Source organism: Bidens hawaiensis, unplaced genomic scaffold (genome assembly GCF_021521415.1).
Source record: "Bidens hawaiensis isolate Kalapana, Puna unplaced genomic scaffold, B.hawaiensis_p1.1 tig00021502_1, whole genome shotgun sequence".
Classification (NCBI taxonomy): domain Eukaryota; kingdom Viridiplantae; phylum Streptophyta; class Magnoliopsida; order Asterales; family Asteraceae; genus Bidens; species Bidens hawaiensis.
In genome coordinates, this window is record NW_027493339.1 from 318,371 (window position 1) to 336,232 (window position 17,862).

The 17,862-nt window shown below is 40.4% G+C and overlaps 1 protein-coding gene across 5 annotated transcripts; it reads right to left on the reverse strand.

The window, feature by feature from the left end:
- Window positions 1–382: 382 nt before the first annotated feature.
- Window positions 383–16,555, reverse strand: LOC143563628 (uncharacterized). Of its 5 annotated transcripts, none has more exons than XM_077051127.1 (5): window positions 16,313–16,555; window positions 5,845–5,940; window positions 4,780–4,815; window positions 1,697–1,756; window positions 383–832 (listed from the first exon to the last, which is right to left on the reverse strand). In XM_077051127.1, exons 1-5 carry the CDS (start codon window positions 16,448–16,450, stop codon window positions 428–430), a joined length of 735 nt encoding a protein of 244 aa, XP_076907242.1. In that variant the 5' UTR covers window positions 16,451–16,555; the 3' UTR covers window positions 383–427. The 5 variants fall into 5 exon arrangements, with proteins under 5 accessions (XP_076907242.1, XP_076907241.1, XP_076907238.1 ...); XM_077051126.1 differs by lacking the exon at window positions 1,697–1,756 and adding an exon at window positions 1,757–1,793 and having other exon boundaries at window positions 383–796; window positions 4,721–4,815; window positions 16,313–16,554; XM_077051123.1 differs by having other exon boundaries at window positions 1,697–1,793; window positions 4,721–4,815; window positions 16,313–16,553.
- Between the last annotated feature and the right edge of the window lie 1,307 nt (window positions 16,556–17,862).

The window sequence follows — 17,862 nt, forward strand, 5'->3', positions numbered from 1 at the left end:
TCAGTTCCAACCCGACACGGTATGGCAGAAACATGATTTTACTTTTGTTGACCCAACTCAACCCCGTTTCAACCCTACGCTAGAACCCAATCTGTGCCACGGTATACTTCATAGGAGTCAAGCTCATGTCACAAAAAAAAATAGTAATAGTAATAGTAATAATAATAATAATAATAATAATAATAATAATAATAATAATAACAACTAGGCATCAAATATCATAATACCTTAAGATCATATATGTAATTACTTGACTTCATAATATCATATATGCATTGCCGCATTGGCTTTAAAATCCACATTAAAGAACCAACATCTCAAAAACCTAATGTAATACTACGAACACGAAATCTATCTGTAAATTCACATAAAGTATTCGTGAATCTTGAATCTTGAATCCAAAATATTGAGTCCCACAAAATTCCAGTTAGTGTCTTATCCTTTTAAAACTTCTCGCCATCCTCGAGACTGCACTAGTATGCTTTGACCCGTTATGAGCTTCCACCTCACCCATACATGAACACGAAGATTTGCATAGTTCACACCAAATCGGGTTGCAAATTCCCACTTTTCGCTTCTTCATTTGGGTTATGACGACGTTGTGCAGTTGACTTTTGACGTGACTTCTAAGGTAAAAAACCGAAGTGAAGCTCAAGTTGCATGCCTTGCAAGAGAATATAACTCTTTCTTTCAACATTTGGCTGCTTGAAGAGATCTGTAGCATTGGAGGCACTTGAGCATTGCTCGGTGCCACCTCAGCAGTTCTTTCCAGGTTTGCGTTGTTGCTTGGTGCCACCTCAGCATGTTCTTTTCGGGCTTGAGTTTGTGGGCCCTACAATGTGGATTTATAGGGTCAAATGGCAATGGTGTACATGTGAAATTACATAAATATCCCTAAGTTTAATCAGCTTAGGGGGTGTTTGGGATTCCTTATTTTGCCTCCTTATAACTTTTCATTAAGTTAATAAGTTACAAAAGTGTAACTTATAGAACTTTTCCTCTCACAATGTAAGCAAACCCAAACACCTTATTACTTTTCAATAAGTTTATAAGTTATAAGTCGATGAAAATAAGCAATCCCAAACACCCCCTTATTATCATCTAAAACTTTATTGTTTTCTTGATTCAGTTTTACTCAAAGGTGGCGTTTTTGACCCGTTTAGAAATGAACGAATCGATTCAGGTAAGTGGGTTATTTTTTTATTTCTAATGGCTCAAAAAGGGTCAAACAGATTGAAAGTCGACCAAAGTCTATATCAAATTATTAATGAATAAAACCCTCCTAAATCAGTTTACTAAAAAAACCAGATTCAATCTAAAAAAGATCTTAATATATGCGGACACTGGGCAGTAGGGGCATAATGGTAATTTTAAACCGGAAATATAGAGAAAACAAGAGGCATAATAGTCGATGGCTCGATGCAAATTATGTAATACAAGATTGTGGAAAACAGTTATACAACAATGTGGATTCAATTTAAGCTGGTTATATTGGTACATAATGTGTTACATAATGTAATTTTGATAATCATATGTGACACGCTAATTGTTTATTAAAAAGTAAAATCTTTGGATAAAAGGTGGTTCGGGTCAACACAACCAGACCAGCCCGTTTCTTATGTGTCTTAACACATATGCATGCAGACTCACATAGATTATAAAAACATTCTGTTTTAAAAAAAATTTAGAGCATTACCATTTGGCTGCTCGAAAAGATCTGTACCATTGGAGGCCTTTGAGAGTTGCTTGGTGCCACCTCAGCATATTCGTTTCGGGCTTGAGTTGGTGGGCCCTACAATGTGGATTTCTAGGGTCAAATGCTATTGGTGTACATAGTAAAATTACATAAATATCCTTAAGTTTAATCAGCTTATTAGTTATTACATTCTAAAAGTTTATTGTTTTCTTGATTCAGTTTCTCAAAGGTGGCATTTTTTACCCGTTAAGAAATGAATAAACTGATTAAGGTAACTGAACTATTTTTTTTTCTCTGATGGGTCAAACGGGTTGTCAAGAAAATAGGAAATGGGTCAAAAAAGGTCAAGCGGGTTGAAAGTCAACCAAAGTCTATATTAAATTATTAATGAATAAAACCTCCTAAATCAGTTGACTAAGAAAACCAGATTCAATTTAATAAAGATCTTAATATAAGTGGACAGTAATGGCATACTTGTCAATTTAAACCGAAAAGAGAGAAAACGAGGGGTAAAATAGTCGATGTAAATTATGTAATACAGATTGTGGAAAATAGTTATACAACAATGTGGATTTTTATCGCCTTCGCCTTGGTTTTCCTTGATTTCATCCTGATTAACAGAATCAAATCCAAAACAAAACCAATGATTAACAGATAGTCTAATCAAATCACTGAATCATGCAATTTAATCTTGCATAACAATAATTTGTAGTCTTGTACACATAATTCAACTAGAGGCGTAAACAAGCCAAGCCGCTCGTGAGCTACTCGAGATCGACTCGCAGAAAACTCAAATCAAGTCGAGCCTAACAATATGTTTGTTTAATAACCGAGCCCAAGCCCGAGCTTGAGCCTAAAAATAAGCTTGTATAATAAATAAGCCTAAGCCTGAGCTTGAGCCTAAAAATTAGCTTCCTTAATAAACATGCCTGATCCGAGCTTCACTTGTTGAGCTTGTGCCAGTTCGCGAGCGTAAACGAGTTTATTTTTTATAAAAAAATAGTTTAAATGCTTAATATGTATTCATTTAAGCATTATAATAATAATAATAATAGGGTTTGGATTAATATAATAGGGTAATTACATAATTACTTTACGATATAATTACATAAATACTCTCATTGTATATATATAATTACTTTACTTGATTCTCACAATTAGCAAGTTAAATTCATTTGTACATTAACTTTCCACATAATAATAATAATAATAATAATAATAATAAATAACTATTATGTTATATATTATAATCTATAATTAAAAATTATATATATTGATTATAAATATATCTAAAATAATTAATAAATAATATAAAATAATATAAGTTTAAAAAAACTACTAACCAACCGAGCTCTAGCCTAGTCAAGTTCAGGCTCGGCTCGTTTATTCGATTCCAACAAGATCTCTAAAAGGTAAAAAAAAATCCCCAAATTAACATGCAATTTGTACAATTTCAATTGTACACAGACCTGGTGGTGAGATTGAATGTGAGTGGTGATTAATGTCTTCTTTGAACGAATGATTCCACAATACTCGCACGTGTAACGCCGTACGTCTTTGAATATTGGTAATTGGCTATTTGTTTCAATCATTGTTTCTTGTTCCATTTGCAGATATTGTTAATGGCAGTTGCTTGAAGCTTGAAGCTAGCTAGGGTTTTAAACTGTGACAATTGGGTAATTGGGTATTTGGGCGGGTCGGATTTCAAAGCCCAATAGTAGAGAGTGGGCCTTGGGCCTGTTTTTAGTTTTATAAATTGAGATGGGAAAAAAACCCGGTTCCGGACCCGACCCGTGGGTATGAACCAGATTTCAGTTGCTTAGATAAATCGTACCCATGCTTGGTTCTTGACTTTGTTGATCATATCTGGAATTGGTTCCTACCTGGTTTCTGGAAAAACCCGGTTCCGGACCCGACGCGTGGGTATGAACCAGATTTCAGTTTTTTTAGAAAAATCGTACCCCGGCTTAGTTCTTGACTTTGTTAATCATGTCTGGAATTGGTTCCTACTTGGTTTCTGGAAATGTCCGGTTCCGGACCCGACCCATGGGTATGAACCAGATTTCAATTGCTTAGAAAAATAATACCCCGGCTTGGTTCTTGACTTTGTTGATCATATCTGGAATTGGTTATTACCTGGTTTCTGGAAAACCCCGGTTTTCCCACCGCTATAAACAAGTAATATATGAGTTTTGTCTTGTTGGGACTAGCCAAAGAAGACAAAATTCAATGTGTGTGTGTGTTCGTATTTTCGTTTATATATCAAATCTAACATTTTGAAAGTTTGATTCATTTTCGTTGGAGGAAAATCAAGACGCGGAAATATATGTTTTGACTGGACCGGGAACCGGGAGTTAAATGCTTAAAACATTTCTTTTTTATTTATTAAAGTCTTTAAAGTTGTAAAGTCACATCGAACGACGAACATATATGTATTGTTCTTTTATAATATTTGTGATGTCATATGGTTTAACTAGTGAACCAATAAGGCGACCATTTTGTTGTACAACCCGACTCTGAACACATTGTAAAAAATATATAGAGCCACGAAACTAGAATCTCATGTGTAGTTTTAGACGTAAAACTTATTGTAAGACACCTACGACATCTTTGTCAGTTGTCGGTCCCAAGAAACAATACAACAATACTCATTGTGGTTATGAGACATATTGGTCATCTTAGGCAATATCATCCCTCGGCTGTTGTGTTCTGGAAGACAAACGTGTATATACGTAAAAATATAGTTACACGCTAATGTGGATTCAACGTTAAGCCGGTTATGTTGGTGCGTTGTGTGTTGCATAACGTAATTTTGATGATCATATGTGACACGCTAATTGTTTATTCAAAAGTAAAATCTTTGGATAAAAGGTGGTTCGGGTCAACACAACCAGACTGGCCCGTTTCTTTATGTGTCTTAACATATATGCATTCAGGAGTCACATGACTATTGAGTATTTAAAGATAGATTATAAGACCATTCAATTTTAAAACATAAATAAAAATAAGAACATTACCATTTGGATTTGGCTGCTTGAAGAAATCTGTACCATTGGAGGTCTTTGAGAGTAGCTTGGTGCCACCTCAGCATGTTCTTTTCGGGCTTGAGTTGGTGGGCCCTACAATGGGAATTTCTAGGGTCAAATAGTATTGGTATACATAGAAAATTACATAAATATCCCTAAGTTTAATCAGCTTATTATCATCTAAAAGTTTATTCTTTCTTGATTCAGTATCCCTAACAGTAGGGGCATAATAGTCAATTTAAACCGAATAGATAGAAAAAACGAAGGGCATAATAGTCAATGTAAATTATGTAATATAAAATTGTACATTATGTGTTGCATAATGTAATTTTAATAATCATATGTGACACGCTAATTGTTTATCAAAAATTAAAATCTTTGGCTAAAAAGTGTTTCGGGTCAAAATAATCAGACCGGCCCGTTTCTTTATGTGTCTTAACATATACGCATGCGGAGTCACATGACTATTGAGTACTTAAAGATAGAATATAAAAACATTTAATTTAAAGAAAAAACATAAGAACATTACCATTTGGATTTGGCTGCTGGAAGAAATCTGTACCGTTGGAGGCCTTTGAGAGTAGCTTGGTTCCACCTCAGCATGTTCGTTTCGGGCTTGAGTTAGTGGGCCCTACAATGTGGATTGCTAGGGTCAAATAGTACTGGTGTACATGTAAAATTACCTAAATATCCTCAAGTTGTCAAAAGTCAACCAAAATCAATATTAATGACTAAAACCTCCGAAATTAGTTTACTCAAAAACCATATTCAATCTAAAAAAGATCTTAATATATGTGGACAGTAAGGGCATAATTGTCAATTTAAACCGAAGAGATAGTGAAAACAAGAGGCATAATAGTCAATGCAAAAATTATGTAAAACAAGATTGTGTAAAACAGTCATACAACAATGCGGATTCAATTTAAGCCGGTTGTATTGGTACATCGTGTGTAATTGTTTATTAAAAAGTAAAAGCTTTGGATAAAAGGTGGTTCGGGTCAACACAACTAGACCGGCCCATTTCTTATGTGTCTTAACATATATGCATGCAGGAGTCACATGACTATTGAGTATTTAAAGATGGATTATAAAACACTTATTTTAACAAAATAAGAACATTACCATTTGGCTGCTTGAATAAATCTGTACCATTGGAGGCCTTTGAGAGTTGCTTGGTGCCACCTCAGCATATTCGTTTCGGGCTTGAGTTGGTGGGCCCTACAATGTAGATTGCTAGGGTCAAATAGTATCGGTATACATGTAAAATTACTTAAGTATCCCTAAGTTAAATCAGCTTAGGGGGTGTTTGGTAGAGGGATTTGATTGGGGAGAAATGGAATTAGAAATATTTCTTTTGTTTGTTTTCCACTTTTCATTTCTATTTCTCTTTCTATTTCTCTAAAACTAGAGAATTCCTATATCTTATGTTCCAAAAATTTGAATCTTTTTAATTTCTTGTGTACTGTGGTTGAAGAAGGGGATTTGGTGGCGGCAGCCGGTGGTGGTGGGCTGTGGTTGAAGAAAGGGCTGTGGTGGTGGTGCTGGTGGTGTGGGGCTGTGGTGGTGGTGCTGGTGGTGGGGCTGTGGTGGTGGTGCTGGTGGTGGTGGGTGTCACACCCGGCCCTGAGCGGCGGAAACAGCCGGGCGCGCGCGAGTGGGGATTGATAATTAAGCACGGGCCATTGCAAACATTCATAGTAAGATTTTCATTGCGCATGAAATGTTTAATACAAATACATTACATTGTTTAAAAATTACATAAAAACATCCAAGTATAAAACTGTTGAAGATTTCCACGCCATATCCCCTTGCGCGGCGGGAACAGCCACGCGCATCGAAGGGATAGAACTAAAATCTTCCAAAAAGCTAGTTTTAGATGTTCAGCGTGAGGTGCTCTAAGTGTGACTCCATGCGCTACCTAGTTATCTCCTGAAAGACACGTAAAAACATTTGAATCAGTATAAACTGAGTGAGTTCACAAGTTTTAGTAACTTGATAAATCGCATTGCATCATAGTCTTAATAAAAATCATATTAAAACACATTTCTGATTTCATGTCTAAACATATACTTGATAATCCGTATGAAAACATGGATCTGACACATATTTCTGATAAAAGTCGTTCAGCGGCTACGCGCGATCATTACTGGAAGTGTGCTCGTCCATGCAAAGTGGCGCTGCCACTACGAGCTAAATAATATAATGCCGTCCCGCGGTTTACGCGTGGACATTTCTGAAAAACCGTGCTCGTCTATGCAAAGAGGCGCTGCCCCTACGAGCTAATCAATAATTCCGTCCCGCGGGTTACGCGCGGACGTTGTGCAGGAAAACAAGGCGCTCGTCCATGCAAAGAGGCGCGACCCCTACGAGCGGGCTCAAACCCATAGTACTGCCCCATGACCATACTAGGCACTCGTCCATGCAAAGAGGTGCGACCCCTACGAGTGGGTGGATCAAACCAGCAGTCCCTACCCTTAGAGTTCCAATGGTAAAGTGATCACTTACTCGAGTTCTAGCGCACATACATCGAAAACCTTAGATAACCGTTCGCATTGCTCATCATGAAATATAATTTAAACACATAATCGCTTGCATAGCTTGTAAGTATACCAAGATAAAACATTATTTAAGTACGTGTCCCTCGCCCCGAAAACAGTTTAAAAACAGTGAAAACAGCGAGAATAGGGGCTGTGAGACTCACCTGTGGTTCTTGTTAAGGGATTAATCGAGATTCGGGTTTTCTTGGTGTTGGCCTCGGAATTGAAGGTCTAGAATACGATTAAATAACAAGAATTATATATATTAAGATCAAGAATTAGGAGAATATAAGGGTTGGAAAGCATATCTCAAGGTTATATTCTTGGCTTACCTGGTAACAGGATCGGAAACGAAAACAACGGATGCTTGGGAGATGATTAGTGCAAGTTGCAGTTCTTAAGAGAGAAGTTTGAAGTGTGTTTTGGGTGATAATTTAGGTTACATATTTATAGGCAAACTCAAGGAAACACAATCCCTTGCTTTAGGGGATTGTAATCTCTTCATATCTAGGTGTAATGATGATAAAGTATGGAAATTATTATTATTTATTTAAGAGTGGAGTAGTGGATAAAAGATTTTGATTTGATTTGGACAGGACATGCAGGTCTGTGGTTGGTGGGAGTAGGGTGGCTGACAGTTGACTTTTCATGTTACAGTGTGCTTTTTCAGGTACTTTGTCAGTGTACAGTAAAAAGTGGAAAATCTCTTAAACACGCTACTGTTTCCCTTTGGGCGGGAGTAATCTCCTTACAACTGGAGAATAGACTAAGTGTTCTGCGCGTATTACTTTGTGCGCATAGCTTTCTGCGTGAAGGACATTTCTTTGCTGCGGGTAGGTGCGTGACCTTCTCGCAGTCAGGGACATTGAGTTTCATTTGTAGATTCTCCAGGTGGTCTTGGTATTTCAACATAGTGATCAGTCATGTTGAAGTCAATTCCATCTTGGAGCTTCAGACAAACTAGTTCTCAATGTTCCCGCCATGCGGGAAGGTTAGTTCCCCTTCCGCACGCGCATAAACGATTTGGGATGCACCCGCCTTAGCATCATGCGAGACGGTCAACCCATTAGACAACATTAAGTTATAGAAACATAAAACCAATACACTCGCGCATGGCGCATATAACATATGCCCACGCAGGTTCTTAACATGGTGCGCTCGCGCAGGGTGCTCATAACAAATACCCGCGCCGATTCTAACATAGCGCGCTCGCGCAGGGCGCACATAACATGCCCGCGCTGACTAATATGGCGCGCTCGCGCAGGGCGCACATAACGAATACCCGCGCCTATTCTAACATGGCGCGCTTAATATTTACACTCACCTAATTATTAGGTTGATTACTTAGTTTATAGGATTGGGAAATTACCGGGTGTCACATTCTTCCCCTGTTAAGCGAATTTCGTCCCGAAATTTAGGAGACGTTGCTGGCAGAAGCCATGTTCTGAAAGAGGTGTGGGTATTTCTGGCGCATTTGATCTTCTCTTTCCCAAGTGAATTCAGGCCCACGCCTTGAGTTCCATTGAACCTTTACTAACCTGATTCGACTTCTGCGCAACTTTTGTTCTTTCCAATCAGTTACGGCTATAGGCTCTTCTACGAAGTGCAGTTGTTTGTCGATGTGAATCTCTTCCAACGGTAAAATCAACGTTTCGTCAGATAAACACTTTTTGAGGTTGGACACATGAAACGTATCATGAACTCCACTGAGTTCGGCGGGTAAACGGAGTTTATAAGCAACCGGACCGATCCTTTCCAGGATCTCAAATGGTCCGATGTAGCGCGGATTCAACTTTCCTCGCTTGCCGAAACGGGGGACTCCTTTCCATGGAGAGACTTTCAAAAGTACTTTATCCCCTACTTGAAATTCCAATGGTTTCCTTCGCACATCTGCGTAGCTCTTCTGTCTATCGCGCGCTGTCTTAAGGCGATCCCTTATCTGAAAAATCTTGTCTGTTGTTTCTTGGATCAATTCTGGACCAGTCATTTGCTTGTCACCCACTTCAGCCCAGCACAGTGGGGATCTACACTTGCGCCCATACAAAGCTTCGAACGGCGCAGCCTTGATGCTTGTGTGATAACTGTTGTTGTAAGAAAATTCAACCAATGGGAGATGAGTATCCCAGCTACCACCGAAATCGATTGCGCACGCGCGCAGCATATCTTCCAATGTCTGGATTGTTCGCTCGCTCTGCCCATCCGTTTGGGGATGATATGCCGTACTCATGTCAAGACGAGTACCTAAAGCCCCTTGTAACGATCTCCAAAACCTTGATGTGAACCGACTATCTCTATCAGAAATGATGGACACTGGGACTCCATGTTTTGAAACTACTTCTCGAATATACAGTCGGGCTAACTTTTCCATCTTATCGGTTTCCTTGATCGGCAGGAAGTGCGCTGACTTAGTTAGCCGATCTACAATAACCCAGATCGTGTCATAACCCCCAGGTGTCCTTGGCAGTTTGGTGATGAAGTCCATAGAGATTTGTTCCCACTTCCACATGGGAATTTCTGGCTGCTGAAGTAACCCCGACGGCTTCTGATATTCAGCCTTTACTTTTGAACACGTCAGGCACTTACTGACATACGTCGCGATGGCGCCTTTAAGATTGGGCCACCAATACAGCGCTTTAACATCTTGGTACATCTTGTCTGCGCCAGGATGTACGGAATACCGCGTCTTGTGAGCCTCGTTTAATACTCGCTCGCGCAATCCTCCCTTGAGAGGGACCCATATGCGGTTAGCGAAATATAGATTGCCGTTCTTAAGTTCCAAACTCTTAATCATACCCCCAAGGGATTCGTTTTTAGCAAACTCTGGTTTCAAAGCTTCTTGCTGAGCGTCTCGGATGCTGGTAAAGAGATCTGAGCGAATGGTCAGCCTTAGAGCCTTGACTTGTAGCGTTTTTATTCGCTCCTTCCTGCTTAGCGCGTCTGCCACCACATTCGCCTTTCCAGGGTGATACTTTATTTCACAATCATAATCATTCAACAATTCAACCCATCTTCGTTGCCTCATGTTTAAATCCTTTTGATCAAATATATGTTGAAGGCTCTTGTGATCCGTAAAGATTATACACTTTGTACCATAGAGGTAATGGCGCCAAATCTTTAGCGCGAAGACAACCGCTCCAAGTTCCAGATCATGCGTTGTGTAGTTCTTTTCATTGGTCTTGAGTTGGCGCGAGGCATACGCTATGACTTTGTCTCGCTGCATAAGGACACATCCGAGTCCCTGATGTGAAGCGTCGCAGTAAACGACGATGTCGTCCGTCCCCTCGGGCAGAGACAAAATTGGCGCACTACATAACTTCTGTTTCAACATTTGAAACGCTGCTTCCTGATTTTCGCCCCAAACAAACTTCTTGTCTTTCTGAGTTAGCGCGGTCAGAGGTAGAGCTATCTTGGAGAAGTTCTCAATGAAGCGTCGATAGTAGCCAGCTAGTCCTAGGAATTGCCTCACCTCAGTTGGGGTTTTTGGCGCTTCCCAGTTTTCGATGGCCTTGACTTTGGAAGGATCAACGTGTATTCCTTTCTCGTTTACAACGTGACCGAGAAAGTGAACTTCTCTAAGCCAAAACTCGCACTTGGAAAACTTCGCATACAACTTTTCTTTCCTCAACAATTCCAAAATCAATCTCAGGTGTTGCTGATGCTCGGCCTTGGTCCGAGAATAAATCAGAATATCATCTATAAATACAATCACAAACTTGTCCAAGTATGGTTTGCACACGCGGTTCATCAGATCCATGAATACAGCCGGCGCATTAGTTAGCCCGAAAGGCATCACTAAGAACTCATAATGGCCGTATCTAGTTCGGAAGGCTGTTTTCGGCACATCTTCCTCATGGACCCTAAGTTGGTGGTATCCGGACCGTAGATCTATCTTCGAATAATAACTGGATCCTTGCAACTGGTCAAATAAGTCGTCAATCCTCGGTAAGGGGTACCGATTTTTGACTGTCAGCTTATTCAGCTCCCTGTAGTCAATACACATTCTGAACGAACCATCCTTCTTCTTAACAAACAGTACTGGAGCTCCCCAAGGTGAAAAGCTTGGGCGTATGAAACCCTTATCCAATAGTTCCTGTAACTGATTGGATAGCTCTTGCATCTCAGATGGAGCTAGTCGATAAGGCGCTCGAGCTACTGGCGCAGCTCCTGGGACCAAATCAATACGAAACTCGACTTGTCGCGGCGGCGGTAATCCGGGCAAATCTTCAGGAAAAACTTCTGGAAATTCGCGCACTACTGGTAAGTCTTCAATTCTTCGCTCATCTCTTTTCTTCTCTACTACATGCGCCAGGAAGGCGTAGCACCCTTTCCTTAGGCACTTGCGCGCCTTTAAGCACGAAATTAGTTTCGTCGCAACTCCCCTTCTTTCCCCTTGAATCACCAAGGTTTCTCCGTTCAACAGTGGGACCCGAACCTGCTTCTCATGGCAAATAACTTCCGCGTGGTTCTCGACTAACCAATCCATACCTATCACAATGTCAAAACTTCCCAAGTCTATTGGCAACAAGTTAATATTGAACCCGTGACCTCCCATGACTATTACACATTGTTCAGTTCTTTCGTTCGCGCATAACTGCCTACCATTGGCTAGTTCTATAGTATAAGGTGTGTCTAGCCTACTGGTTGCTAGGCCTAGGGAGTCTTTAAACTCAGCGGATATAAAACTTAGGTCAGCGCCAGTATCAAATAAGACAGATGCAAAATGTCCGTTAAGCAAAAACGTACCGGTTACCACATTCGGCTCTTCTTTAGCTTCGCCTGCGCCGATCACAAAAGCTCTCCCGCGAGCTTGGTTTCCCTTTTGCGGGCAATCCCGACTAAAATGCCCTGGCTTCCCGCATGCGTAGCAGTTGTCGCTCGCTCCAGCTTCTCTGACACGGCAATTCATCGTCTTGTGCCCTGGTCTGCCACATTTGGCACATTCGATTCTTGCGCATTCACCCTCGTGGTGATACTTGCATTTGTTGCACCATGGGCGAGGCCCGCTGTATCCTTTCCTTGATGGCTCCGCGACTTGGATCGCGTAAGCCCTTGCGCTCTCCTGCTTCTTGAACGGTGGCTGCTTGGAGTCGGACCCTCGGTGGTGAGAGTTCCACTTCCTCTTGGGATCAGAGGTTCGCTGCTCGATTCCGCGCGTAGTTAACATACCCGCACGGACCGTATCCCTTGTAAGGGTGATGGCCCGCGCTACCGCCTCATCAAAGGTTGGAGGGGTTGCGGCGTTGAGCGGAACCCTAACAACAGGAGGTAACCCAAAGACATACCTCTCGATCTTCTTTTCCTCCGTGTTTGCCATGTCTGGCACCAACTGGCAAAGCTCGTTGAACCGGTTGTTGTAGGCGTCGATATCCGTTCCTACCATGGTGTGGTTCCAGAATTCCTGTTGTAGGTTCTGAATTTCTGCGCGAGAGCAGAACTTTCTCATCAACATTTCCTTCAGTTCATCCCAGGTCTTGTGAAGAGCAACTTCTCGCCCCAAGGTTTTCACTTGAAGCTTCCACCAAGACGAAGCTGCTTCTTGGAACATGCAGGTCGCGTAGAGGACCTTCTGGTTATCACTACATCCGCTAATGGAGAGAACTGTCTCCATCTTGTCAATCCAGTTGTAGAGCCCAATGGCCCCTTCGGTACCCTTGAATGGCCAAGGCTTACAGGCCATGAATGTCTTGTAGGAGCATCCTTTGTCCAAGGCTCCTGATTCGGGTTCTGGGGTCTCATTCTGACGACCCTGACTTGATTCGGCCTTGCTGGCCTCATGTGTTGCGATTGCTTGCGCGATTATTTCCGCGAGTTCCTCGGGTGTCATGGTAATTCCCTTGGCTTTAGTTGGAGGCATTCTTGCTTTAAAAGAGTGAAAACATATCAATCTTAGCGCATGTATTCTGAGCACATAATGTTATCATTATTTACTAGACACTGTGTGACCCGTGTTCCTAAGTGTGTGTATAGTTTCTTTTGAAAATATTTCATGCGATTTCCCCCAACGGTTATAGTCTAGGTTAAAACTTCTTTTCCTAGTTCGCTATAACCAGTGCTCTGATACCAATCTGTCACACCCGGCCCTGAGCGGCGGAAACAGCCGGGCGCGCGCGAGTGGGGATTGATAATTAAGCACGGGCCATTGCAAACATTCATAGTAAGATTTTCATTGCGCATGAAATGTTTAATACAAATACATTACATTGTTTAAAAATTACATAAAAACATTCAAGTATAAAACTGTTGAAGATTTCCACGCCATATCCCCTTGCGCGGCGGGAACAGCCACGCGCATCGAAGGGATAGAACTAAAATCTTCCAAAAAGCTAGTTTTAGATGTTCAGCGTGAGGTGCTCTAAGTGTGACTCCATGCGCTACCTAGTTATCTCCTGAAAGACACGTAAAAACATTTGAATCAGTATAAACTGAGTGAGTTCACAAGTTTTAGTAACTTGATAAATCGCATTGCATCATAGTCTTAATAAAAATCATATTAAAACACATTTCTGATTTCATGTCTAAACATATACTTGATAATCCGTATGAAAACATGGATCTGACACATATTTCTGATAAAAGTCGTTCAGCGGCTACGCGCGATCATTACTGGAAGTGTGCTCGTCCATGCAAAGTGGCGCTGCCACTACGAGCTAAATAATATAATGCCGTCCCGCGGTTTACGCGTGGACATTTCTGAAAAACCGTGCTCGTCTATGCAAAGAGGCGCTGCCCCTACGAGCTAATCAATAATTCCGTCCCGCGGGTTACGCGCGGACGTTGTGCCGGAAAACAAGGCGTTCGTCCATGCAAAGAGGCGCGACCCCTACGAGCGGGCTCAAACCCATAGTACTGCCCCATGACCATACTAGGCACTCGTCCATGCAAAGAGGTGCGACCCCTACGAGTGGGTGGATCAAACCAGCAGTCCCTACCCTTAGAGTTCCAATGGTAAAGTGATCACTTACTCGAGTTCTAGCGCACATACATCGAAAACCTTAGATAACCGTTCGCATTGCTCATCATGAAATATAATTTAAACACATAATCGCTTGCATAGCTTGTAAGTATACCATGATAAAACATTATTTAAGTACGTGTCCCTCGCCCCGAAAACAGTTTAAAAACAGTGAAAACAGCGAGAATAGGGGCTGTGAGACTCACCTGTGGTTCTTGTTAAGGGATTAATCGAGATTCGGGTTTTCTTGGTGTTGGCCTCGGAATTGAAGGTCTAGAATACGATTAAATAACAAGAAGTATATATATTAAGATCAAGAATTAGGAGAATATAAGGGTTGGAAAGCAGATCTCAAGGTTATATTCTTGGCTTACCTGGTAACAGGATCGGAAACGAAAACAACGGATGCTTGGGAGATGATTAGTGCAAGTTGCAGTTCTTAAGAGAGAAGTTTGAAGTGTGTTTTGGGTGATAATTTAGGTTACATATTTATAGGCAAACTCAAGGAAACACAATCCCTTGCTTTAGGGGATTGTAATCTCTTCATATCTAGGTGTAATGATGATAAAGTATGGAAATTATTATTATTTATTTAAGAGTGGAGTAGTGGATAAAAGATTTTGATTTGATTTGGACAGGACATGCAGGTCTGTGGTTGGTGGGAGTAGGGTGGCTGACAGTTGACTTTTCATGTTACAGTGTGCTTTTTCAGGTACTTTGTCAGTGTACAGTAAAAAGTGGAAAATCTCTGAAACACGCTACTGTTTCCCTTTGGGCGGGAGTAATCTCCTTACAACTGGAGAATAGACTAAGTGTTCTGCGCGTATTACTTTGTGCGCATAGCTTTCTGCGTGAAGGACATTTCTTTGCTGCGGGTAGGTGCGTGACCTTCTCGCAGTCAAGGACATTGAGTTTCATTTGTAGATTCTCCAGGTGGTCTTGGTATTTCAACATAGTGATCAGTCATGTTGAAGTCAATTCCATCTTGGAGCTTCAGACAAACTAGTTCTCAATGTTCCCGCCATGCGGGAAGGTTAGTTCCCCTTCCGCACGCGCATAAACGATTTGGGATGCACCCGCCTTAGCATCATGCGAGACGGTCAACCCATTAGACAACATTAAGTTATAGAAACATAAAACCAATACACTCGCGCATGGCGCATATAACATATGCCCACGCAGGTTCTTAACATGGTGCGCTCGCGCAGGGTGCTCATAACAAATACCCGCGCCGATTCTAACATAGCGCGCTCGCGCAGGGCGCACATAACATGCCCGCGCTGACTAATATGGCGACCTCGCGCAGGGCGCACATAACGAATACCCGCGCCGATTCTAACATGGCGCGCTTAATATTTACACTCACCTAATTATTAGGTTGATTACTTAGTTTATAGGATTGGGAAATTACCGGGTGTCACAGTGGGGCTGCGGTGGTGAGTGGTGTCAGGTTGGGTGGAGGTGGGGTTGGGTATGGTAGAGTTCTCTGTTTATTTTCTCGTGTACCAAACAAGAGAAATGATTCTCATTCTCCATACCAATTCTCTTTCTCTACAATTCCATTTCCATTTCTATTTTCTCTCCTTTTCCATTCTCTGTACCAAACACCCCCTTATTGTCTTCTAAAAGTTTATTGTTTTCTTGATTCGGTTTTACGCAAAGTTGACATTTTGACCTGTTTACAAATGAATGAATCGATTTGGGTAATTGGGTTATGTTATATCTCAAATGGGTCAAATAGGTAGTCTAGAAAATAGAAAATGTGTCAAAAAGGGTCAAACGGGCCGAAAGTCACCCGAAGTCTACAGCTAATGCGTAAAACCTCCTAAATCAGTTTGCTTAAAAAAACTACTTTAAACTTAACAAAGATCTTCTTATATATGAACAATGAGGGCATAATTGTCTATTTAAACCTATTATATATGAAAACACAGGGGCATAATTGTCAATTATGAAAACATTTATGTAAAAAGGAAAATATTATGAAATCATTATGTTCACACATACATGCAGAATAACATGATTAATGAGTACTCAAAGGTACATTATGAAAACATTTATATAAAAAAGAAAATATTATTATTATGATTCAAAAGGTTACCTGCGCGAGAACGAGCGGTTTCAAGTCACTTAGATTTTGACTGTTTAATGCTTCCATTTTTGCGCGATACGCAAGCTCCCTTTTAACTGCAAGCTCCACCGATATGATGTTACACATATTAATCATCTCTTCTTCCATCTTTGACTATTTGTCTATGCAACCTGCTTAATAATAATCACATCTGAAAAATATGAGGCAGTTAGTTACTCATTTAACTAACAATTTAAAGTTATATAAGCTTATAAAAATCAAAATTTTGTCCGATGAACATTTATAGAACTTCGGATTTCGTTTATTAGACGGACAAACGTATTACTAGTCTCTTAACTCATTCATCAATTTCATAAAAGTGAGGTAGATTCTACGCTTTCTAGAACTAAAGAACGAGTCCAAATGCATTGACCTTTTGGAGTCAAAACTTGTAGCTTCTAACTTAAAAACTATTACTAAACACGTTACAAACACAACACCACAATTTTCAATCGCTACTACACACAAAAGTTAAACAACTCCTCAACGAAGCGAACCAAACAAGGCCTTGTTCACGTTCATGTTCGTCCATTAAGCTTTTAACGGAGTAGCAAACGATTCACGAACAACGAACCGAACGAAATTTCTTGTTTGTGTTCGTTCATTAATGAAATGAACTTGTTTCAGAACGATTCACGAACACAAACAATGTTGTATTTGATTTGGCTAACCGAGAATGGTCAAAGTCAATGACTCGAAGACTTCGTTCCGGCTACCAAGTTTTGTGTTTGTGTTTTTATTAACATTCATATTCATATTTAAATGTTTCATATAAACATATCATGTAATACTCATATATGTTTTTGTTCTGTAATTAATAATTTTGCTTAAATAAATAAATAAAACTAAATAATATATATTATTTTATACATAATATTATAATAGAAAAAATATATAAAAACAATTATAATTATATATAAAATAATTGGTAAATAGTAAACGAGTTGAGCCCGAGCTTGAAAATCTACTCACTAGCCAAGCTCGAGCTTTGAAAATAGAGCTCGAAACGATCCGAGCTTAAGTTAAACGAGCCGAGCTCGAGACCACTCGGCTCGTTTACACCCCTATTTTTGTTTTATTGTTAATAATTTTGCTTAAATCTATATAAAAATGTCACACCCGGCCCTGAGCGGCGGAAACAGCCGGGCGCGCGCGAGTGGGGATTGATAATTGAGCACGGGCCATTGCAAAACATTCAAAGATTTTCATTGCGCATGAAATGTTTAATACAAATACATTACATTGTTTAAGATTACATAAAAACATCCAAGTATAAAAACTGTTGAAGATTTCCACGCCATATCCCCTTGCGCGGCGGGTACAACCACGCGCATCGAAGGGATAGAACTAAAATCTTCCAAAAATGCTAGTTTTAGATGTTCAGCGTGAGGTGCTCTAAGTGTGACTCCATGCGCTACCTAGTTATCTCCTGAAAGACACGTAAAAACATTTGAATCAGTATAAACTGAGTGAGTTCACAAGTTTTAGTAACTTGATAAATCGTATTGCATCATAATCAT

Excerpts from the sequence above, each read along its gene's own strand:
- LOC143563628 (XM_077051122.1), bottom strand. The coding sequence starts at position 16,450 with ATGGAAGAAGAGATGATTAATATGTGTAACATCATATCGGTGGAGCTT. Across the intron at positions 5,941-16,312 it reads AACCGCTCGTTCTCGCGCAG|GGCCCACCAACTCAAGCCCG; the intron begins GTAACCTTTTGA and ends TCTACATTGTAG. Across the intron at positions 4,816-5,844 it reads TTTATTCAAGCAGCCAAATG|GGCCCACCAACTCAAGCCCG; the intron begins GTAATGTTCTTA and ends TTCCCATTGTAG.